At 38.7% G+C, this 26683-nt stretch overlaps 1 protein-coding gene across 1 annotated transcript in view; it reads right to left on the bottom strand.

Moving 5' to 3' along the window:
* Positions 1-26683, bottom strand: part of LOC132151837 (inactive tyrosine-protein kinase transmembrane receptor ROR1-like) — a 142289-nt gene that overhangs the window by 17404 nt on the left and 98202 nt on the right. The window contains exons 2-4 of the mRNA XM_059560251.1: positions 16995-17066; positions 11067-11354; positions 10292-10328 (exon numbers count right to left, since the gene is read on the bottom strand). Coding sequence (XP_059416234.1) covers positions 10292-10328; positions 11067-11354; positions 16995-17066 — 397 coding nt within the window. The remainder of the gene's footprint in view (positions 1-10291; positions 10329-11066; positions 11355-16994; positions 17067-26683) is intronic.

Below are 26683 nucleotides of genomic sequence, written 5' to 3'. Positions count from 1 at the left end.
AAACCTATATTTGTATTCTTTGATTATAAGCATTTTTTTGAGAGGTCTTAAAATTATTATGATTATGACACACACACACAGTTCTATTTATATTTCATAAATAAAAATGTACACACCCATTATACTTTTGTAAGTTGTGAGAATCTATAGAATTGTTTATAACCAACCTTCATGTATCCAACTGAAATGAAAATATTTTTGTCTGTGATGACCTAAAACCAGCCGGCATATATTAATGGAGTAATAAAATAAAGATAAACAGGCTGTCTAAAGCAGGGCGGTGTGGTCTGCTGATGTTATTGAGTGGTAGAGGTTAATATGGCGTCATATGGGGTGCTGGGGAGGTATGCTGACCCAAACTGCTTGCCCAGAGACTGGAAAAGATGTTTTGACGAAAGGTCAGGCTCAAGTTTCAGAATGCACCTCCACCACAGAGCATACCAGGTCAAAGGTCACATACCAAGAGACTCATATTAAAGCTCCAATTTTCAGTCACTCAACACTTAGTTAAAAGAACTCCATAACAAGGTAGAGATTTAAATCTTGACCGAGCCTGCATCTGCTCACATGATGAGCTAGTTTTATGCAGTTATTAGAACCTATTTTGAAGCTACAACAAACAAGTGCATCTTCGGTCAAGTCAGCAGATAAATTGTAAACAATATAAATGTTGAGCAAAAATGTTGTGGAAAAACACTAACTATATTAAAGTGGCTATAATGACATGCTAGTCATATTTTTGGACTGTAAGTGTTGTTTATATAAGCCATATAAAAAATATGTAAATAAAAAATAAAATCATAAAAAGTCAAATTGTGTGGTATAAAGTCAAAATGGTTAGATGTAAAAAATCACAATTGTCTAATATAAAGTCCCCATTACAAGTAATAAAGTCGCAATTATAAAACATAAAGACATAATGTAACCCCCCCCCCCCCCCCCCCTCCACACACACACACACGCACACATTGCTACTTTTCAACTCTAAGGTGGAAAACTGGCATCCATAGATATATAGTGACCAGGGTTTCAAGGGTAATGTCTTCCATTAGATTAAAAATCTCTTTGAGAAAAAATAAAAAAAAACACGAAGGACTACGACATTGCAATAAATCTGAGCTGCTTGTACAAGTCCTGTAACTCAATGTGCCAATTCAAAACCATATACAAACAGCTGCTACTTATTTTCATAACTTTACAGTTAAATTATCGTCCATAACAACACACCACACTGACATGGTTCTGAATAACCAAATATCTCTTCAAAAGCTTTAGGAATCAAATATATTGCATCAAGACTGAATGGCAGAACCTAAACACCTAAAATACAGAGCAGAAGTTATGAGAGCCCTTTGTGAAATCCTTTTTGAAATGGAGGGCTTTTTAAAACTGAAGCACTTGAATTCACCTTATTTTCCATGGCAACAACGGTGCCGCCATTGTGCTCGTTTTGTCATCTTACTTCCGGCTGAGGGACCTGACATAACGTACCTAAGCTAGTGGCTAGATAACAGAACGCAAATATATCAAGTATTATATGCTCAGTTAGGGGCTGCATAACAATTGTATTAAAAAAAACAATTGCACCAACGATGTAGTGAACACATTGTGAAGCGGTCGGAGTGTTGTGGTGCAATTTACAATTTACACCCACCACCTAAAGAAGAGAAGCACCTGAGGAAATGGATGAAGGCGCTAAATTTGAAGTGCCCATCCAAGCGCTCATATGTGTGTTCGTACCATTTCATGGACGGGAAGGCGACTGACGAACACCCTTACCCCGAGAAATGGCTCGACCATGATGTTCCGTTAAAGAGGTCACGCCGGGAATTGAAAAGGTTGTCAGATTCGGGTAAGCTAACCTTAACTTAACTAGCTATGTGTTTGCTCGCCTAACGTTAGATTTATGAAGTCCGTTCTATGAATACATTTAAGATCAGTAACAGGCAGTTAACGAAGTACAACGAATTTTCCATGATTACCATTGTTCACCTATTTATTTAATATTTACGGTAGTACAAGATATTATGGTACATTACAATAGCTCACATTATTCCTGTTACAGAGATTGAAGGTGATAGCAGGCCAGCTAGCTACATTTCTCATTCAGATACTGACCTACATTTGAACACTTAAGAGTTTTGGTTTTGTTTCTAATGCATCTCTCTCTCTCTCTCTCTCTCTCTCACACACACACACAGTTCTAAGTTCGGGTCCAATCATATATTAATACTCATGATATATTGTAAGTACTAATGTAAAAATGTTTAATTATTTCCACAGATGTATCGATGACCGCCAGTGATGCAGTGGACAACTGTGATGAGATCCACATGCCCCTGATCTTGCTGAAAGTCACCAGAAGTTACCAGCTGTAATAGATATTTTTATGAACCTTTACAATGTCACCTGACATTACCCGCTGTAAATAGTTTTTATTTATTTATTTATCTTATTTTGATCTTTTTTATCTTTAATCTCTGATTTGAAGGAATAAGTCATGTCAAGTTTGCAAGTTAATTCCATCTTGGTTTATTACATATGGAAATTAAATGTTGAAATTTTATAGGATGGTCAGTAGGAGGTGTCTCTTGCTTCCTGAAAACAACAAACGCTGATCAACAAATCACAAATGATTTTATACAACTTATATTAAATTATCCATGTTAAAAAACAAATCACAGTCTGTCTCTTGTTTAACACAACTGATTTAAAACAACTTATTTAATATAGTTACAGTCTTCACCCACACTCTCTACGTCCCACCCCAATTACCTAATATCCTATCCTTAACCCTAATTATTCTCATTCCTGCTTATTTACAAAGCTGCAAGTATCTTGTGGAAAGCAGCAGGTAGCCTGCCTGAAACTCATCTGACACGAGCAAGCATACACTTAAAATAAAAGGTTTGTAGTCTAGCTACAGTCTTGGCACAGAATTGCTCATTTTGTGGCACATGTAACTTGCTATGATGGAACCCAGACGAGCTGCTCACAGGCCCTCAGCCCTGTACAGAACATGGCAAACCTAAAATACATTTAAAAGCTTTCACAGTTGTCTTATTTCAGAATCATTCATTATTATTACACTTGACGTTTACCTACATTATTCATTGATTAGACTTAATGTACACCTACCAAATCTTAACTTTACCTTACCTTTTGCATATACACTGTGCAGAATTAAGAGGCAAGTTGATTTTCTGATCATATTTTTTGGTATAATTTACCAATTCCAAACCACATCAATCTTAACTATTAATTTTGCATTTAATCTTTTATAAGTGATTAATAATCTTTTTTTGGCTTGTTTTATCTGTAAAATAAAATCTGCCTAATAATTATGCATACCTGGATATAAAGCGTTTTTCACTTCCAAGTTCCAGCCTCCTCCTTTTCTAATTTGTAATTTATAAATGTTCACTTACCTTACTCCACTGTACAATTAAGTTATTAGACAAAATACTTAGTCTGATGATGGTCATCAAACACGTTAATATACTTTTAAACATTTATAACTTTGTGTATGTTAACATCACACACATACACACACACACACACACAAAACTAACCAGCACCATGCTGAGAGGTTTAGACTGCTCGATTGGCTGGTGGCACGTTCAATTTTAAAAAGACGAAAAAACCCTCGCTGTGTAACAGTACACGACCCACTGTCTCACTATGTAAATACTGGTAAGCCTCGGTACATCATTTTCCCTTGCTGCTCCATCAACTCCTTCTGACAGGGCAGTTAAATATATAGGTAACCTCTATCATTCGTCTAACATTACCCACGTTAACAGCGATGATGGATGGGACAATTTGAAACCATTTGATCGTCGTAAGACGTTTTCATCGTGCTCCCAATTTATAACATAACGTTCTTTGTCATTTCGCCACAGTTACAGCTAGCTATAAACAATCGTACAACTACTGAACTAGTTACCAGACATGCCGTATCAGTTTAGCGGAAGTCGGATGAAAAAATGCGGAAATGTGAAGTATTAAAAGTGGGCGGGGTGGAATAAGGTGAATAGCTTTCAGAAATATTATTGTAGCTGTTACTCAAAACCATGGCCCCATTAGGATGTGCTCCTTCAGACAATGCTGAGGCTTCTGGGATATCTCGAGCTCCCGTACCCTGATCGCCCAGCATTGAGCGAACAATGGTCTGGACTTTGTTAAGAACAGTTCGATCCACCATTCAGCAGGCCAGTTAAAACAGCAATTGTTCCCTTTCAAACAGCCAGGAAAACTTTAACAGACTTGACAAGCCAGTGACAGTAGTATTCATCTTTTCAAACAGGAAAAGGGGGATGTTATAAAAAACCTTAAAGAAATGTGGGGCCGTATATGGTTCAAGAACCTACTATTAAAAATTCTGCTGACGTTTTATCGGAGGCCAGCAGCACAACTGCATTGTGGCTATTAAGCTGTCTCTTCGTCCAAAAATCACAGTAAAGAAATCATGTTTATTTACAGTAAATTAATGATATTTTGATAAGGATAACACTAGCAGCTCGGCCACTATGATTAATGTCCATAATTTTCAACTGAAAGCAACTCATTCTGAAAGAGGCAAGTGATGGCAGACAGACATACTGTAGAGCTAAAAATGAGAATAAAAAATGTTAACTGTAAAGGGGTGTTCATTTTCAAGGCCTGCAACTGAAAAACTCCCAGCGTGTATTGCAACGGCGTATGTGGGGAGAGAGGGCATAACAGGGCAAGGTAACAATTTCAACACACTGAAGGCTTCAAGAAAGCACAGAAAGTACTTGGTGATGAGTCATTTGTCTTCCTTAAAAGTTATTTATTCTCAATTAAATTTGTCCTACTGTGCTTCTCAAAAACACAGCAAAAAGCATCAGCAAGTGAGACAGTGAGTGAAAGAGGTGTGATGATGAGAACTCTCTCCCCTCCAGGATGGCTGACATTTGGGCCAGAACAACACTGACCATTGTTTCTTCACTCAAGTTTCATGCCCATTCCTCATCTATGGTGTTCGATTACCTCCTTTCCAGGTGGTCCCCATGAAAAGGCAATGTTAAAAGTGACGGCAGTGAAAAGCGGGAAGAAAACATATTGCATTTATTAAAAAGTCTATGAATAAGGTCTTCAGTGTGAGTAATCATGATGTGCAGCTGTGGTGATCATCTGAGACATGCTAGACACAACAGGGGACTGTATGTAGATGTTGCCCCTACCCGCTGTTTTGAGACCAGCTCACCTTTTCAAGTCCTTCCGTTTGCAAAAGATAAAGCAGAGTTAACCTCACATCACTGAATCAAAGCCAAATCCGCCCTCATCAAACAAACAACCTCCTGTGTCATAAAGGGCTCATGGGACTCCATTATGGTTAAACTCCTAAAGGGATAGTCCACTCGAAATTGAAAATTCTGTCATTATTCACACATGATCATGCTATTCAAGACCTGTGCGACTTTCTTTCTTCTGTGGAACATTAAAGAAGATATTTTGAATTATATTTTAACTGTTTTAATTAATTGAATGTAAGTCACTGTGGTCCAAAAAATCTAAGTAGCAATTTTGAGATATGTGGCCCTGTACCACAAAACCATAAGGATACATTTTTTATTTATTTACACATCATCTAAAGGTGAATAAATATGCTCTCTTATTGATGCATAGTTTATTAGCACAAAATGTGGCTGAGATGCAACTATTTGAAAATCTGGAATCTGAGGGTTCAAAGAAATCTAAATATTACTAAAATCTAAAAAATAATACTACTGACTTGACAGTTGTCCAGAAGACGATCATCAACACCCTCCACAAGGAGGGTAAGCCACAGAAGGTCACTGCTGAAAGGCCTGACTGTTCACAGAGTGCTGTATCAAAATATATTCAGAGAAAGTTGACAGGAAAGTAAAAGTGTGTTAGGAAAAGGTGCACAAGCAACAGGGATTACCACAGCCTTTGAAAGATTGTCAGGAAAAGCCGATTCAAGAACTTGGAAGAGTGTCACAAGGAGTGGACTGAAGCTGGAGTCAGCGCATCAAGAGTCACCACACTCAGACATCTTCAGGAAAATATCTACAGATGTCACATTCCTAGAACCAAGCCACTCCTGAACCAGAAAAAAACGTCAGAAGCATTTCATCTGGGGCAAGGAGAAAAAGAACTGGACTGCTGCTCAGTGGTCCACAGTCCTCTTTTCAGATGAAAGTAAATTTAGCATTTCATTAGGAAATTAAGGTCTGGAATCTGGAGGAAGACTGGAGAGGCACAGAATCCAAGCTGCTTGAAGTCCAGTGTGAAGTTTCTGAAGTCAGTGATGATTTGGGTGCTGTGACGTCTGCTGGTGTTGCTCTATTGTGTTGATTATCAAGTCCAAAGTCAATGCAGCCATCTAGCAGGAGATTTTGGAGCACTTTATGCTTCCATCTGCTGACAAGCTTTATGGAGATGTTGATTTCCTTTTCCAGCAGGACTTTAGGACCTGCCCACAGTGCCAAAACCACTTTCAAGTGGTTTGATGACCATGATATTACAGTGCTTGATTGGCCAGCCAACTCACCTGACCTGAACCTCACAGAGAATCTATGGGGTATTATGAAGAGGAAGATAAGTAACATCTGACAAACAATACAGAGGAGCCGCTATCAAAACAACCTGGGCTTCAATAATGCCTCAGCAGTGCCACAGGCTGATCGCCTCCATGCCACGCCACATTGAAGCAGTAATTCATACAAAAGGAGCCCCAACCAAGTATTCTAATTAATCTAATTAATTCAAATTCATAATTAAACCTGCTTTGGAGATCTTGAGCATTTCTGTTTTGTAAATCTTTTTTTGATTGATCTTTTAGAAAATATTAGCATTTTTTGAGATACTGATTTTTTTATTTTCCTAAGCTGTAAGTCATAACCATTAGAACTAAAAAAAAAACCCTCTAGATATATTTCAGTTTGTGAGCAGTGAATCTAGAATATAAGAAAGTTTGCTTTTTATTATTAAATTACAAAAAATACATAACTTTTCCATAATATTCACATTTTTTGAGATGCACCTGTATGACAAATAAAGTCACAATTGTAAGATATAAAGTTGCAATTATTTAAAAATTAAGTTGCATTTACAAGAAATGAAGTAGCAGTTCTTAGATATGAAGTCAAAAATTTGACAAATAGAGTTAAAATTTTAAGATATAACGTAGTAATTAGAAGAAATAAAGTTGCATTTGTGCAACATAAATTTGCAAATGTGATAAAAAAAGTCACAATTGTAAGTGAAGGAAATTTCAACAGGTTATTCAGAATATTTAGAATTTTCACAAACAATTTCCCAAGCACTGAACCACTACAGTTTTCAAAATTATAAAACCTTGCTTCTTTCTCGGAATGTACAAAAACAAGTTGCCATATACTGTTACACTGTTAATCTATGAATGCGTCACCTCATTCTGTCCTTTTTGTGCCTCATCCCTTTTACTCTGTCTATTCATGTGAAGTGAAGTGAAGTGAAGTGAAGTGAAGTGACATTCGGCCAAGTATGGTGACCCATACTCAGAATTTGTGCTCTGCATTTAACCCATCCGAAGTGCACACACACAGAGCAGTGAACACACACACACACTGTGAGCACACACCCGGAGCAGTGGGCAGCCATTTATGCTGCGGCGCCCGGGGAGCAGTTGGGGGTTCAGTGCCTTGCTCAAGGGCACCTAAGTCGTGGTATTGAAGGTGGAGAGAGAACTGTACATGCACTCCCCCCACCCACAATTCCTGCCAGCCCGGGACTCGAACTCACAACCTTTCGATTGGGAGTCCAACTCTCTAACCATTAGGCCACGACTTCCCGATTGACCTTTTGCTCTTCAGACATCAATACCCCTCTCCACCTTCTCTCAAATTTCCTCTTTTCCACACTACAAGGCTAGTTTAAGACTAGCTGTGTCCAGTTCAGGTCTTAGTCTATGAATTGACACCAGGTCTGCAAACACACCTCTGCTCTGGAGTTCATTAAAGGAAGAGTTTCATTAGAGTCCCAGCCACAACACATCACCAGGAACACTCTCCTCACACTCTTTACCAGGTACCTCTTACCAAGACGAGATTGACACTTTGATACTTCTCCAGAAAGAAAGGAAAAAAAAAAAAAAAAAGGACTCTGTGCACCTCAGCGCAATGATGGCAGCCAGTCTAAAATGAGCCGTGTTTTCATTTGTGTACGAGGCTTAGACGCACACAGATGGGTTTGTATTAATGTGATTTGGAGCGTGGCCAGTCACATCAAACGGTCATGGGTTCAGACTTTGATTTGGATGGGGACTATCCACAAAGCTTAGAAATAAAATCTGTAGCACTTTCAGATTTGCATCAGTACTGTAAATAAAAACCACACGATCGTTTACTTCTAGCAGTGGGTCAACTTATTGCTACATAATATGAGAAGATGCCAGTGAGGGCAAAAACTACTTACTAAATTTCCACAGCACTACATTGAAAGAATAACTAGGATCTAACAAAAGCAACAACAAAAACATATGCTATTATAAATCTACACTACCATGCTAACTGACTACAATAGGTGTTGAAGCATGCAGCATGAAAATATGGTAAGATTAAAAAAGAAAAATGAAAGCAGTGTATTAATGTACTGTCTGTAATCTGAGTGGGTTGAAACAGAAACCTGTGGTGAACATGATTATAAATTTTAGCACAAAAAGGCTGATTTTAATGAAGTTATACATACAAATACTACAGTTCCTATACAGCCTTAAACAAGACACAGGCAAGCATTGGGGAAGTCGTGGCCTAATGGTTAGAGAGTCGGACTCGCAAATCAAAGGGTTGTGAGTTCGAGTCTTGGGCTGGCAGGAATTGTAGGTGGGGGGAGTGCATGTACAGTGCTCTCTCCACCTTCAATACCACGATGTAGGTGCCCTTGAGCAAGGCACCGAATCCCCAGCTGCTCCCCGAGTGCCGCAGCATAAATGGCTGCCCACTGCTCCGGTTGTGTGTTCACAGTGTGTGTGTGTGCTCACTACTGTGTGTGTGCACTTTGGATGGGTTAAAAGCAGAGCATGAATTCTGAGTATGGGTCACCATACTTGGCCGTATGTCACGTCACTTTCACTTTCATTATGGACAATATCTTCATTTGTCTTTGCTAACCTAGAACTGGCCTGCTGAAGTTTCTGGAATGCTAAAACTATAAATCAGAAATGTTCAGAATAGTCTTTACTTACCACATATTCTTCCTGATAAACATCTGAAATTAACTACTAGAATTGCAATATAGATTTCATTGCATTTTTTTCATTGTAAACCTGAATTCTAGTACTATAAAACTTAAAAATTCATTTGAGATAGCAGTGACAGTAAAATAAATCATAATGAAAAATGCAATGCATTGATTACATAATTGAATGGATTATAACTTTTATAATATTTAAATAATACAACATTTAATTGAATGATTCAATTCAAAAATTATAAATTATACAAAACCGTAAAACTAATTTTGTGGAATATTATTATAATTTAATATAAATGTTTTCTATTTTAATATATTTTAAAAATGTAACTGATTTCTGTGATGGCAAAGCTGAATTCCCAGTAGCCATTACTTATCGCATTATCCTTCAGAAATTAATCTAATATGCTGATTTGTTGCTCAAGAAACATTTCTTATCATTAGTGTGCTGCTTAATATTTTTGTGGACGCTGTGTTACAAGCTTTTCAGGATGTTGTGATAAATTGAAATTACACAAGAACAGCATTTATTTGAAATAGAAAATAGCACTTGAAATATAAAAAGCCACTTTTAATTAATTCATCCTTGTTGAATAAAATGATACGTTTTAAACCCAGATCCCTAAGCTACCTATCAGCATTGACACATTGTTCCAGAACATTCCAATACAAATGTACTGAACTGTAAACCGATTTAGTAACAAATGATAATCAAATCACATTATTTACATCCTTATCCAAATACACTCATTAAAATACACAAAATGTGACCTGTGAGACTTCGCAAGCAAATATAAGTTGGAAATTCTACACTTAAATCACAGTAAGAGAAGTCCCAGTCTAACATAGAGTACAAAATTCTACAGACAAGAACATGCATTCCTTTGCGTGCAGGTCTACATCTTCCACTCACACATAAATGGAAACGCTTTAGGCAATCAACTCTTGAAGGAGGAAATCATTATTTGCCTATGCAAAGTTTTTTCCTCTTTTACTCTACTATATGTAATGACAGATAATAGAGGTTTTTAGATGGGGTACAGCACAGAGGAAAGGAAAATGGACTTACGGTGAAGGCCTTCCAGACAGAGGGGTGGGAGCTGGATCTGGGAGAAAGAGGGAGTATACATTTTTAACAACATGCTAGGCACAAATTGCCCCAAAATTAACGTCATAACCATAAAACAGTATGTTTTATATAGCATAAATGTATGTAGCATGAATGAAATTTGTACATATTACATCCTTCGGCTTTGTTATGTGACCTACAACCTCATGAGATAGTAAAGTGTCCATTGGATGCACACTTCGGAATCTGTACCTACTGTTTATGCTATGAATACTAAAATTTGGAAATGCTACTAATTTCTCATACTATTTATCGCCCTACTATATAGCAGTGAAGTAGGCATAATCAGACTCAGGGACAGAGATATTTTCCAAAATATGCTCTTTTATGTCCCACAGAGGAAAGAAAGTCATACAGGTTGGTAATGAAATGAGAGTGAGTAAATGGTGATAATCTGAATTCCTGGGTGAACTATCTCTCCCTTTAAGACTGGTTAATAGCACCAGCAACAGGGTTAACAGAACAAATGTTGGAATTTGGTTTGCTGACATTTGTTGCAATTGTTTTTCCAAATAAATTTTAGGAGAAACATCTGAGACAAAGTGGATACTTAACAAAAAAACTGAGAACCCCCTAATGTTTCCTCAGCTAGCAAAGATGACCCTCTGAGATGGGATGTGTTTAAACACACAGACCTAAAGTTTTTCTGCAATGTGTCAGTTAGTCACCTAATTATGAAATCATCAAGATATAGTTAAATTCCAAAAAAACTCACCGAACTTGACAAACAGGATTCCTGTGGTAGATACTGTGCCATAGGTGTTGGTAGCCACACACTGGAAGTAGCCGGTGTCTGTGGTGTCCAGGTTTCGGATTCTTAGGCGGGAGCCGTACGAAGCGGGCCTGTAAGAGACACGCCGCGGTTCCTGGACCACAGGGGCATCGTTTTTAAGCCAGCGAACTGTAGGTGGTGGATTCCCTGAAACGTGGCAATGTAACTCAGCTGTCTGTCCGAGGGAGGTAGTGATGTTATTCATTGGAGCATCCAGCCTGAGAAAGTGATCTACAAAAGGACAAGACAGAAAAGTTTTTGAAAACGTAGATTGTAACTAGCTCACTCAAATTACCCAAAGGGTCTAGTGGTGAAAAAAGTCAACAGTAAGAAGGGGAGCAATAAAGACAGAACTAATCCTTTAAACTGCTATTATATGACATGCAGTATGTCAAACGTTTTTATTCTGAGAGGGTTCTCTTAGTGTTTGAGTGTATTTTCAACTATATATGAGCATACGATGTGCAAAAAACCTCTAAGCTGCCAGTTAGGAATTCTTTACATGATATTTAGCGGTTGCCACTAGGTGTTAAATCATTAGTTTGTCTCATCGGGCTGGATATCACCAGAGAGGACGGCAAAACCTCTTGAAGCTTTTGGAAACTTCAAAAACCAGCAAAAACATGACAACCCCCAATATTTCATGAGTGGTGGGAGTGAAATAAAAGCGCTTGCAGTGAGTTCAGCAGATCTGACCCATTCTGGTCTGACTAAGGCCATAGAGGGGAACACATAAGGTAGCACTTCAAATCTATGGGAAAGTTACACAGATGGTATGCAGAAACACTTTGTGGTGAACGGCCTCAACCAGAATTGGTGTTAGAGTGGATATACTGTACAATGGTATGGGCTTGTGCTTGGGAAAACAATGCAATCTTATCAGTATTAGTAAGTAGTGTGGTTTTAGCACAAATCCATTTTTTGTACGTTTGAATAGACACTGAAACGTGCAGTCCAAAAGACCAACATCCAAAAAAATACAGGACTGAAAACTTGTGAAAGAACTTTAAATAAAAAGTGTACACTTAGTGTAGAAATTCCTATGAATACTAATTAGATCACGTTGGCAAAAACCAGACAGTCAAAGTTGGTACATACAAATAATTTTAACCTCTGTAGAGTTTACTGGGACTTCCTGTGGAGCCATATGATCGGTTTGGCAGACATGCTCTGACAGGCTCTTGATGGCATCCTGACAAGCCCTACTGGTGCAGCCAAGAAGCAAAGAGTGAAAGTAAACTTTTCCTCTCACTCAGCACGGATTTACTATGAACATATCATACATACAGTCCAACATTCTGTCAATACTTACTCATGATTAAGAGTCTAATAGAGTAGGCCATTGTGCAGTGACTATAATTACTACAACAAAATAAATGAATTACTAAAAATATATAAATAAATACCAGTTCAAAAATGGGGTTCCAAACGTAAAAATACTAAAAATGTTTCTACAGAAAAAATGACTTAAAATGATAATAAACATTTCAGGAAAAGTATAATATTTAATTTTATACTTAGTCAATTAATAATTATAGTGAATCGTTTTTAAATTGTACTGCTGTTTCTGATTCAATGTGGCATTTACTACTTTTAATGAGATGAGCAGTTCATTCCTCCATTAAAGACATAACATAATCATTTTCAATTTTCAAGCCACGCCCACCTTAAAATTCTGTTCTGTTGTGCATTATACAACTCTCTGAAACAGTGAAAACTGTCTGTGAATCCATGAGGTACATGATATGATAAATCATAATGGTAAAACTATGAAATACATTCTTCTGGTTGACATGTTATGTCACAATACTTCACTGAAGTCTGAATTTATAGTGGTTGGAAGCTTTCTCCTTCTTTCTCTTCAAATTCAGTGGCAACTTCTCATAGGAGGTCAGACTCTGGTGCAGTGCAAGGAATGTGACTTTGACGAGAAAATTAATAAAAGTATATTGAGAGGGAGCCATGAGTGTGGTCCCCCAGGGTTACAGGCAGGGTAAGCAGCCGCAGGGCCCACAGCTGTGCAGGTACATCCACAATAACAGTCCTGCTGGGGAGGGGGTTGAATTCCCCTGACTACCATGCACCTTTCTGAAACACCAGTGCAGTCTGACTCTAAACTACACCAGACAGCAGAGTTCAGAAAACTGCATCTAGGGTTATCAGGAACCTCTTGGTAGTTTTGAGCAAAATTTTGTTGTAATTCCACTTTCTAGAAAAAACTGGTTCATTTTTTAACTGTTAATTGTTAATATTGTTAATTAACTGACCCTGATTTTTTCAGCAATTTCTTTTTACAATAATTTAGAACAATTATTCCTTTTTAATTTAATAATGATTTAATTTTGCATTATTATGTACAACAATAATATTAGAGACAATTTTGCAAACAACATTTTTTCTGTTTAATATCAATATATTTCACACACATTGCCTTTAAAAACACCTGCATTAAAGAGTATTGAAAAGCAAGTCACTGCAAATTCGAACCACAAAATATATTAATCATGCAGATTTTTGGGACCACAGTCATTTCTGAACGTCTCACTCGCAACACACGAAACCACAGTGAGATACCTGAGGTCTGGGTGACAAATGACTACTATACACATCATCCAACTATAACTCCACTCCTTATTCCCTTCCTTTCATCCGTCCTCTTGTCCATTCACACCTCCTCCCTTTTCTTTTCCCTCCTCTATTTCTATCGTCTCTCTTGCTCTCGTTCCAGACATGTCTGGTCTGAGGATGGCTGGAGGAAAAGATACCTTCCTTCCACTGGTGGATCTTTCTTTACCTCACCCTCTTAATTTTCTCCATCCAAACATCAGCTGTCTTACTGTGCAAAACATAAATATTAGTCTGAAGAATCACTTTTTTTTTTTAAATGAAGCAGTTTGTTTGACCTTTAGATAATATATAAATGAAACTCTCTCTCTCTCTCTCTCTCTCTCTCTCTCTATATATATATATATATACAAGTGCATATCAATAAATTAGAATGTCGTGGAAAAGTTCATTTATTTCAGTAATTCAATTGAAATTGTTAAACTCGTGTATTGAATAAATTCAATGCACACAGACTGAAGTTTTTTTTTTTTAAAGTCTTTGGTTCTTTTAATTGTGATGATTTTGGCTCACATTTAACAAAAACCCACCAATTCACTATCTCAACAAGTTACATTACTTCATGAGACCAATAAAGAAAAAATTTTTAGTGAATTGTTGGCTTTCTGGAAAGTAAGTTAATTTACTGTACATGTACTCAATACTTGGTAGGGGCTCTTTTTGCTTTAATTACTGCCTCAATTCGGTGTGGCATGGAGGTGATCAGTTTGTGGCACTGCTGAAGTGGTCTGGAAGCCCAGGCTTCTTTGACAGTGGCCTTCAGCTCATCTGCATTTTTTGGTCTCTTGTTTCTTATTTTCCTCTTGACAATACCTCAATACAATACCATAGATTCTCTATGGGGTTCAGGTCTGGTGAGTTTGCTGGCCAGTCAAGCACACCAACACCAGGGTCATTTAACCAACTTTAGGTGCTTTTGGCAGTGTGGGCAGGTGCCAAATCCTGCTGGAAAATGAAATCAGCATCTTCAAAAAGCTGGTCAGCAGAAGGAAGCTTGTTAACAAAATTTCTTGTTAAACGGGTGCAGTGACTTTGGTTTTTAAAAAAAACACAATGGACCAACACCAGCAGATGACATTGCACCCCAAATCATCACAGACTGTGGAAACTTAACACTGGACTTCAAGCAACTTGGGCTATGAGCTTCTCCACTCTTCCTCCAGACTCTAGGACCTTGGTTTTCAAATGAAATACAAAACTTGCTCTCATCTGAAAAGAGGACTTTGGACCAATGGCAACAGTCCAGTTTTTCTCCTTAGCCCAGGTAAGACGCCTCTGACATTGTCTGTGGTTCAGGAGTGGCCTAACAACAGGAATATGACAACTGTATCCAAATTCCTTGACACTTCTGTGTGTGGTGGCTCTTGATGCCTTGACCCCAGCCTCAGTCCATTCCTTGTGAAGGTCATTTAAATTTGTGGATCAATTCTGCTTGACAATCTTCATAAGGCTACAGTTCTCTCGGTTGGTAGTGCATCGTTTTCTTCCACACTTTTTCTTTCCACTCAACTTTCTGTTAACATGCTTGGATACAGCACTCTGTGAACGGCCAGCTCATTGGAAATTAATGTTTGTGTCTTACCCTCCTTGTGAAGGGTGTCGATGACTGTCTCCTGGACAACTGTCAGATTAGCAGTCTTCCCCATGATTGAGTTGATTAGCTGATTGGCATGTCACCATATTAAATTTTTTTTAGATTGAATTGGTGTGAATTGGTGGGTTGTTGTTGATGAGTCAAAAACATCACAATTAAAAGAACCAACGACATTCTAATTTATTGAGATGCACCTGTATATATATATATATATATATATATATATATATATATATATATATATATATATTGTCTTTTAAAGATAACTGCTATATATAACTTGGTTCCCCTATTATTACGAGCCAATAGTGCTATTAAGCACCATTTTTAGGTTGTAGAAATCCATGTATTATATATGACACAGTTGGTTTTAAATGTAAAAGTGCTAATTGTATGAAAAAGGCCATCCCTTGGGTACTTGGTTTCTAATAAAAGAGAAGTCATGAACAGCATGTTTGAGATAAAATATGATACATTATATTTTAAGAAAACTATAAATAATCAAGGTAAAGTTGGAAAAAGTGTATAAATATGATTGAATTGAGTGTATTTGAGACACATATAATTTTATTTTACTTCAAACATTTGTAATTTACATAAAAATATATAATTGGAGAAAATGTTAATAGCTTAAAGAAAAAAAAACATGAGATTAATTGCTAAATTCTTATTTGGGACATGCTTATTAGCAGACAAATCAAATAAACCAGTGAGAGTGTGAAGTAAGTATTCAAAGCATTTATTTTCTAGTTTTGCCATATACAAAAAAAAGAAGGAAAGAAAGAAAGAAACAGAAAGAAAGAAAGAAAGAAAGAAAGAAAGAAAGAAAGAAAAAGAAAGAAAGAAAGAAAGAAAATGTATATATCTAGCAGACAGGAATAAATATGAGATATTTTGTTTCTTTAAATCTTTTCTGTTTTCGGATCTAAAGCATAAGTCAACTGCTGGTCAAAAGGAAAAGTCTCAAAGTAAGAGGAAAGTTCTTGTGTTGACAGCTGTATTCAAATGCCAGGCAACAAATCTGACTGAGATTTAAATATTAATCCACAAGTAATTAGGACAATTTGGAGAATTCACATAGCAGACATAATGACTCCAATTCTCTTATTAGTTTAATTACTACTGAGTACTACTAATTAAGACAGAAGAACACTTAAATGATATGACATAAAACAATGATAGAAAAGGGGCAGAGTGCTTATATTGGGTATTTGTATGTATTATATTATGTATTTGTAGGTATTTGTGCATGTGCATTCATGACAGAGACAAATTAAGTGGAGTTACATTACGATGGCACTGTGAAATCTTATAGAAAATACATTGTTATTTGAATTCTCCAGACTTTTGTTCCAACTTGCATCTAAAATGATAGCGCAGACACAACAGGTTCCATGACCATGGAAAACCCCAAATGAGCACGCACTGTCCCAGACTGAGGAATTAGGATGACTTAAAACACATAACAAGCCTCTTTCAAAATGCTGCCATCCTAGAGCTCACATGTTCCAGCTATAAATGCTGTCTGCTTTGGCAATCAAAACTAACATTCATCTCCAGACAAAACATCCAGCAATCGCTGCCGATCTGTCACATTACTGTAGTCCTAATGGCATCCCTGATTGGCCTAAAAGAGCTGGGCTAAGACTCACCTCTTTCACCACCACTGGACATGTTCCAACTGGAAGCGGCCAACACGTTTGGGTCTGAAGGAATCTCTGCCCCTGTAGATACACAGCCAGAACAGAAAGTCAAAGACAGGCACATTTCAGACCATGTGTTTTCATGGTACAGAGAATGTAATAGATGGCTATACAAAGGTACTTTAAAACATATGCATTAATAAATACATGTTAATAGTGCCATATTTAAACCGATACAGCATATTTAAAAATAAATAGGTTACTATGGCAATACCATAGCTACATATGTAAGAATAATTTTAAAACAAACACATATAACCTATGCGTTTGCTAAAGTGCGCTGAGTGGTATTTAATGTATTGTCCTGCAGTTGCTAAGATATTCTGACATTTAACAAAATACAAGTCATGAAAACTAATTTCTAAATTATCCATGTAAAGCCTCACATGTAAAATAATAGTCTGAATTTTTTTTTTTTTTCTGTAACGGAGCAGTTTATTGAACAGGTAGCCATGTAATAAGTGAGATAATATACAGTGAGCCAGTCATTATTGCAAAATAAACCTTTTCGGGATGATGTAAGACTATTCTGCCTTGCATAGGGGCCCTGTTCTCTCTATTTTGTCAAAGTGTCCCTATTGAATTTAGATTTTAATACAAGAAATACAGTTTTTAAGATGAACTGACAAAACGTTTCACATTATGGATAGTATTCTGAAAGTATATATACATACAGTACAGACCAAAAGTTTGGACACACCTTCTCATTCAAAGAGTTTTTATTTTTATTTTCATGACTATGAAAATTGTAGATTCACACTGAAGGCATCAAAACTATGAAATAACACATGTGGAATTATATACGGAATTATATACATAAGTGTGAAACAACTGATAAGTGTGAAACAACTGAAAATATGTCATATTCTAGGTTCTTCAAAGTAGCCACCTTTTGCTTTGATTACTGCTTTGCACACTCTTGGCATTCTCTTGATGAGCTTCAAGAGGTAGTCACCTGAAATGGTCTTCCAACAGTCTTGAAGTAGTTCCCCGAGAGATGCTTAGCACTGTTGGCCCTTTTGCCTTCAGTCTGTGGTCCAGCTCACCCCTAAACCATCTCGATTGGGTTCAGGTCCGGTGACTGTGGAGGCCAGGTTATCTGGCGCAGCACCCCATCACTCTTCTTCTTGGTCAAATAGCCCTTGATGCCTTTAGTGTGACTCTACAATTTTCATAGTCATGAAAATAAAGAAAACTCTTTGAATGAGAAGGTGTGTCCAAACTTTTGGTCTGTACTGTATATATATATAAATATGCCATCTGAAATTTTCATCTAAAATTTGGATTTTTATCAAGCTCCTATGCTTAGGTTGAGTCATTTTACTTTAATGGCAATGTGCAGGTCCTTCTCCAGGCTATTAAAGTGAAATAACTGAACATAAATATAGGAGCCTGATAAAAATCCAAATTTTAGATGAAAATTTCAGATGGCACTTAGAGGCTTTTGCATCTGAACTCTTCATATATATATATAGTTTTGTCGTTTTCAGTTCATCTTGGTTTCAATTCACTTGTGTGATTTTTATAAAACATATAGCAAGAATGTGAAATTAAAGAGAGAGTCATGTTGCTATTAGCGCTCTGTGTGTTCAGGAGCGTGCAGTTAAAACTGCCTATAATATAAGAAGATTACAGGCTTGTTACTGTATAAAGGACAGTTTATTATAGTGTAGCAGCACAATATGGGCAAGTGTTGACAGGTTTAGAGTCAGTGATGCTCGTCTTACAATGGCCCCCTTTAAGTCAGATCAGGGATATTTTCATCATTTTACTACAGAACACAATAAACAATGGACTGGGGCAGTACAGGAGTCTGAAAGAGGTGCAAGGTGCTCAATGAATGTGCGGAAATAGTTAATTTCTCTCCCTTTTTTTACATGTGTATGCTTAGCCAGAGATGGTACAAAAACGGAGAAAGACTTAGTCTTACTCTGTCTGGAGCGTATAAGCTTGACTAGTCTATGCAGATTTATGTAATTTTAGCTAAAGAATCTGAAGAACTTGATCAGCTGGTTCAGGTCTGCATAATTAGGGCTGGACCTAAACCTGCAGGACCATGTCCAAACAGTCCCAATCTAAATATTTGATATCAATTTTGTCTCTTTATTTTATAATGATAATGACACATTACAGTAAAAGTTTAGCAAATAGTTTTGCCTTTCAACATTGTTTTATTAACTTTTGCTGTATTTACTGTAACATACAGTCAGCAAAATAAGTGTATTTCCTTAAAATACAGATATAAAATAATAAACAATGTGATTAGTTTTTCAAGATGGCTGGGTAACACACTTCATTTTAATGTGTCTTTGTTACACATTACATGTACTCACTATTATAATAACAATTACTTATGCATAATTATATTCAAGTAACCCTCCGCCAAACCCTCATCCTAACACTAACCATATAGTAAGTACATGCAGTTAATTATTATTACCCAGTACTTAAATGTATAATTACAAAGACTGTAAAAAGGACACATTAAAATAAAGTGTAACCGATGGCTGCTGTGTAAACTGACTGACTTGTTTTAAAAAGCCATTTGGTAATCTCAAGTAAACACTAAAACAGTGCACAAACACTCTTATAACTTTAAAAACAAAGACGTCAGTCAACATGACTACCAAAGCAAACACATGCTCACACAGTGTGTGCATTTGCGTCTGTGCATGAGTGCATCCATATGCAAAGTAGAGTTCTGGTAATGGATCACACAGACTCCCTGCTGACTGGGCTCACATTGGAGGATAAATCTCCAGTGTGCTGACAGGCTCAGAGCTCTGCTGGAACTACTGCGTGGGGGCGGGGTCACTTTTTGTGGACATCTCGCTCTACCTAGTTCCATGAATGCCAAAAACAGAAAGGTGTGCTTCCATTCCGGGTTGATCATTCAGAAATATTACACAAATAACAATATATACTGCTCTTTTACAGCCTCACTGGTCTCTTAAAAAGTAGGCTTACTTGTGGAAGGAAATCCCAGAATGCATAGTGACATGATTTGTTTTTTCAACAAAAACAAACAAAAAATAAATGAATAAAATAATTTTTAACTTAATTCATTTTAAATTAAATTGAATTTAAATGTATAGAAATAAACTTACATTTAAAAGAAAAAAACATAGCAATAACCAGTCCAGTATAATTAAAAATGTTTAGCATACTTTAAAGATCTGCAAAATAATGACATATTACTTTACCTAATATTTGCATTTCCATGAAATATAAGATGCTGTCTTACAAGTCAGCTGCACATATAAGCAGCGAAGAACCTCCCTAGGTTTTATTTTAACAGAGCTCTAGTGGTGGTGTGGAATAAATACACAAATATCACAGCTAGAGAGTGAAAGCGTGGAGAAAGAGAAGTGTCAAAGTGTGAACACAGAGATGTTATTACATTAACTGGGTGTTAATTTAATGTTAAATGTGCCTGGTGTTAAAAAACATGCCACTTTAATGAGCTGCGGATATACACACACACACCTGTTAGAGCCAATGAACAGTCTTGTGTGATATAGAGGCTGACATTTTTTCGGGAATCCCACGGGTCACGGGATTCCTGTGGGATTCCTGCAGGATGGGAGTCATGTTTGCTATTAATCACGGGATTTGGACGGTACAGGATAAATGGTTAACGGGAGCAGACGGGAGCGGGAATCAACCAATAGCAAAGACGACATGGTCGCCAGTTGGTGCTGCAATACATGAGTGACACTAAGTTGACACGTTTCCAGTGTCTTCTTGACGTCTGGCGGGAGATATCAGATGGGCTCGTACCAGTTGCCAAGAGGCTGCTAGCTATCCCCGCAACAAGTACTCCTTCTGAGCGTAGCTTCAGTGTTGCGGGAAGACTGATAGAGGAGAGGCGTTCTACCCTCAATCCGGAAAATGTAGATGCACTTTTGTTCCTACACAGCAACATATAACTAAGATGGACTCATTATGCAAGAGCATAATTGATGAAAATCATTAACATGTAATTAAAAAAAACTATAAATGTATTGTTTACTCAACAATAAATGAGTAAAATGCAGCTTTATGTGCTGTTTGGGTTTATTAAACTATTGTAGACATGGTGTGAACTATGTACTGTTTTTCTTTCATTTGCTGTCTTCCATTTTCTGGAGAAAATCTAGAAACGGGCTCAGCAGCTGGTCTAAAACAGGATGGAGAGCAGATTAAATCAAATTCTATGTATTAACTTAACACTGATTGAAGAAAAAAAAAATATGGGAGCGGTACAGGAGCGGGAGTCAGGGATGGGAGTGGGAGTCAATTTACCAGGTGCGGGATGGGATGGGATTATTTTTTAAACTTTGGTCGGGAAGTGGGACGGGACAAGATTTCTTTCAATGGGAGTGGGACGGGACAGGAGTGAAAATCCACTCCCGTGTCATCCTCTAGTGTGATAGTGTGCGCGCACACACACCCGAACCACCACATGCTACCGTTGCTGGGGTAAAGACCAGCAGCTGCAGGGGCAGGTTGTTTAATGCCCCTTCCACGATGACATTGACTGCAAATGCGAATTAGGGTGTACTCACACTAGCCAGTTTGAACCATGCCCGAGTGCATTTGACCACCAAAGCGCGGTTCGTTTGACTAGTGTGAGTGCTCCGTACCGTGCCCGGGCGCGGCTCGATTGGCCGGCCCTGGCCCGCTTGGAAGAGGTGGGCCAGAGCACGGTTCAGTTGGACTCGGGCGCGGTTCGCATGCAGTGTGAGCGCTAACCGTGCTCGAGCACGGAACAGGACGTGTGGCGTCACGGTTTTGCGATGCTCCAAAAGCTCAGCTGGTACCTTGCAAACCTCCTCATACGAGCAGCATGATTACGTGAAAATTTTCGCGCCACTAAGGCGACACATCTGTTTAACAACAGGCTGTGAGAGGGCTGTGGACCACCGTGGACCAAACGACACAAAATTATCCACAAAGAAAACAGAGCGATGGACTCCATTGTGTTCAGAGAGCGCTGCTCTTCCTGTTCATCCCGAAACCGTCGCACCATAATGACGTAAGCGTGCTCCGGCACGAATGCTGAAACCCTATGTGAGTGCAGGCCGGAGGGGGAGTGGGGAGGGGGGACAATCGTACTCGGGCCGGTTCATGGCAACCGTGCCTAGTGTGAGTACACCCTTACACTCATTAGTGATGTTTCTATGACAGCTCACTTTAGGGCTGTACAAAAAATCGAATGCGATTTTCATGCACATGTCATCAGTAAAGATGCTCCTGTGATTAGAAGTATATCTCCAGCACGTGTGTTCGGATCAGGGTTGCCAGGTTTTCACAACAAATCCTGCCCAGTTGCTTCTCAAAACTAGTCCAAAACTAGCCCAATCGCGCTTCCAGAAGGTTCCCCGATAAAAAAAATTGCTTCCCGGGGTTAAAATATACGTTTTTTAGCAGGGTTGCCTTGATAAAATTCGCATTTTAGGGACTAAATATCACGTTAGATGTATTGGGGTCGCTTTGACCGGCGGACATGAAAAACAACCACAGACTTGGCAACACTGGTTGGCATTTACTACACCGAGCCGTAATTCACTGACAATCTACACAAAATCGATGTTAAAATCGCAGGCGATTCTTTGTCGATTTTGAAAACGATTTTGTGTTAGTTGTCGGTAGACTACGGCTCTGTTTAGTAACTGCCGCTCCACCTGAACCAGTGTTGCCAAGTCTGCGATTGTTTTTCATGTCCGCGGTTTGAAGCAACCCCAATACCAATAACGTGATATTTGAAAACCTGGCAACCCTGATCTGAACGCACGTGCTGGAAATATACTTCTAATTACAGGAGCATCTTTACTGATGAGATGCGCATGAAAATCGCATTCGAATTTTTGTACAGCCCTAGCTCACTTCATCCGCTCATTACATTATGACAATTACTTATTATGGCATGACCTGTCAATTACAAGTCAAGTGTCAAGTGTGGCCTCAAATTAGGATCATCTAAAAATATATGTGTTAAGCGTTGTGTGTTTTTTTTTTTAATGATAGCCCTATTTATGATACATTTAAAGTGTTGGTCAGCTGAATATATAAAAACTAATGAAATGCAGTTTTATGCAGTTAGTCCACATCTGCAAGCTACCCATCCTTAGCTAATCATGAAATATTAGTCAAATTGCAGTGTAATTTGGATATTACCTTTCTAGTGTTGCCAAACAACAAAGAAAGCTTTAATTGGGAACATTTGTTAATTATGACCTTGTTACGAGTGGGGCGGGGGCGAGAGACGTGGGAACAGGAGCAAGGCCGGTGGAGTGATTGGAGATGAACGACACCTGTTCGACCCACCGATCTCGAGTCCCACGGAGGAGATGGAAGGATATTAAACAGGAGCGACGACAGTGAAGGACGAGAGAGGACCAGGCCTGGACTTTATTTTGTGTTTGCTTTTTATTTGTGTGCAACAGTCGTCCGCGAGGGGCTGTTGCGCTGTTTTGTGTTTATTTTGAGAATTAAAGCTTTAGTTGATTTTCCGCTGGTTTCCGTCTCCTTCTTCCCGATGATTATGAAGGTTTTATCATTACAGACCTCAAAAAGCAGTACACCTGAAAAATCAAGTTAGAAGGCACAGGAATATGGGAGCGGTACAGGAGCGGGAGTCAGGGATGGGAGTGGGAGTCAATTTACCAGGTGCGGGATGGGATGGGATTATTTTTTAAACTTTGGTCGGGAAGTGGGACGGGACAAGATTTCTTTCAATGGGAGTGGGACGGGACAGGAGTGAAAATCCACTCCCGTGTCATCCTCTAGTGTGATAGTGTGCGCGCACACACACCCGAACCACCACATGCTACCGTTGCTGGGGTAAAGACCAGCAGCTGCAGGGGCAGGTTGTTTAATGCCCCTTCCACGATGACATTGACTGCAAATGCGAATTAGGGTGTACTCACACTAGCCAGTTTGAACCATGCCCGAGTGCATTTGACCACCAAAGCGCGGTTCGTTTGACTAGTGTGAGTGCTCCGTACCGTGCCCGGGCGCGGCTCGATTGGCCGGCCCTGGCCCGCTTGGAAGAGGTGGGCCAGAGCACGGTTCAGTTGGACTCGGGCGCGGTTCGCATGCAGTGTGAGCGCTAACCGTGCTCGAGCACGGAACAGGACGTGTGGCGTCACGGTTTTGCGATGCTCCAAAAGCTCAGCTGGTACCTTGCAAACCTCCTCATACGAGCAGCATGATTACGTGAAAATTTTCGCGCCACTAAGGCGACACATCTGTTTAACAACAGGCTGTGAGAGGGCTGTGGACCACCGTGGACCAAACGACACAAAATTATCCACAAAGAAAACAGAGCGATGGACTCCATTGTGTTCAGAGAGCGCTGCTCTTCCTGTTCATCCCGAAACCGTCGCACCATAATGACGTAAGCGTGCTCCGGCACGAATGCTGAAACCCTATGTGAGTGCAGGCCAGAGGGGGAGTGGGGAGGGGGGACAATCGTACTCGGGCCGGTTCATGGCAACCGTGCCTAGTGTGAGTACACCCTTACACTCATTAGTGATGTTTCTATGACAGCTCACTTTAGGGCTGTACAAAAAATCGAATGCGATTTTCATGCACATGTCATCAGTAAAGATGCTCCTGTGATTAGAAGTATATCTCCAGCACGTGTGTTCGGATCAGGGTTGCCAGGTTTTCACAACAAATCCTGCCCAGTTGCTTCTCAAAACTAGTCCAAAACTAGCCCAATCGCGCTTCCAGAAGGTTCCCCGATAAAAAAAATTGCTTCCCGGGGTTAAAATATACGTTTTTTAGCAGGGTTGCCTTGATAAAATTCGCATTTTAGGGACTAAATATCACGTTAGATGTATTGGGGTCGCTTTGACCGGCGGACATGAAAAACAACCACAGACTTGGCAACACTGGTTGGCATTTACTACACCGAGCCGTAATTCACTGACAATCTACACAAAATCGATGTTAAAATCGCAGGCGATTCTTTGTCGATTTTGAAAACGATTTTGTGTTAGTTGTCGGTAGACTACGGCTCTGTTTAGTAACTGCCGCTCCACCTGAACCAGTGTTGCCAAGTCTGCGATTGTTTTTCATGTCCGCGGTTTGAAGCAACCCCAATACCAATAACGTGATATTTGAAAACCTGGCAACCCTGATCTGAACGCACGTGCTGGAAATATACTTCTAATTACAGGAGCATCTTTACTGATGAGATGCGCATGAAAATCGCATTCGAATTTTTGTACAGCCCTAGCTCACTTCATCCGCTCATTACATTATGACAATTACTTATTATGGCATGACCTGTCAATTACAAGTCAAGTGTCAAGTGTGGCCTCAAATTAGGATCATCTAAAAATATATGTGTTAAGCGTTGTGTTTTTTTTTTTTAATGATAGCCCTATTTATGATACATTTAAAGTGTTGGTCAGCTGAATATATAAAAACTAATGAAATGCAGTTTTATGCAGTTAGTCCACATCTGCAAGCTACCCATCCTTAGCTAATCATGAAATATTAGTCAAATTGCAGTGTAATTTGGATATTACCTTTCTAGTGTTGCCAAACAACAAAGAAAGCTTTAATTGGGAACATTTGTTAATTATGACCTTGTTACGAGTGGGGCGGGGGCGAGAGACGTGGGAACAGGAGCAAGGCCGGTGGAGTGATTGGAGATGAACGACACCTGTTCGACCCACCGATCTCGAGTCCCACGGAGGAGATGGAAGGATATTAAACAGGAGCGACGACAGTGAAGGATGAGAGAGGACCAGGCCTGGACTTTATTTTGTGTTTGCTTTTTATTTGTGTGCAACAGTCGTCCGCGAGGGGCTGTTGCGCTGTTTTGTGTTTATTTTGAGAATTAAAGCTTTAGTTGATTTTCCGCTGGTTTCCGTCTCCTTCTTCCCGATGATTATGAAGGTTTTATCATTACAGACCTCAAAAAGCAGTACACCTGAAAAATCAAGTTAGAAGGCACAGGAAAGCCTCTGGTACAGCATTCGCAATAATTATGCATCTGTAAGTACATAATGCGTTATGTTCTTTCTCCTCATTTATTGTATAATAAGTGTATAATGTATAGTGTATATCTGTATATAATATAAACACAGATGAAGATCTTGATTTTCACTATTCTTCATTCTTTCATATATATATAAAGGAACCCATATTTTATATTCATATATCTGGTTTTATCCAAGATTTATCAATATTTTGTCTTCTTATTCAGAGCAAGGACCCAACCATGGTATACTATAGTCATGTTATAATATAATTACTCACTGTCTTTATATAATTACTTACTGTCATTATATTTTTGAAGAATGAAATAAACTGAGCTGTATCCCAAGTACTGTATCCCATAAAATACCATAAAATAGTGGCAAATTATTATCAACTTGAAACAGAAGTCAACATGCCTGTCATTGCCTGTCGACTTTAATGTATTATTAGCATAATTACATCGGCACTTGGATGTGAATGGAAAATGTGAAGCTATTGTAGCTGGGCCAGGGACAATAAAGCTTTTTAATGACAGGGATAATGTGAGGAAACAGCTCATGCTAATGATTCGGACTATAAACTATTCTGTTTGGAGGTGAGCGCTGAACCCGGCCCAAATGCTTTGCTAGGTGTTTCCTTTACTGTCACAACCCTTGAGC

This window comes from Carassius carassius, chromosome 10, assembly GCF_963082965.1.
Source record: "Carassius carassius chromosome 10, fCarCar2.1, whole genome shotgun sequence".
NCBI classification, from domain to species: domain Eukaryota; kingdom Metazoa; phylum Chordata; class Actinopteri; order Cypriniformes; family Cyprinidae; genus Carassius; species Carassius carassius.
This window is presented reverse-complemented; position numbering and strand designations above follow the sequence as displayed.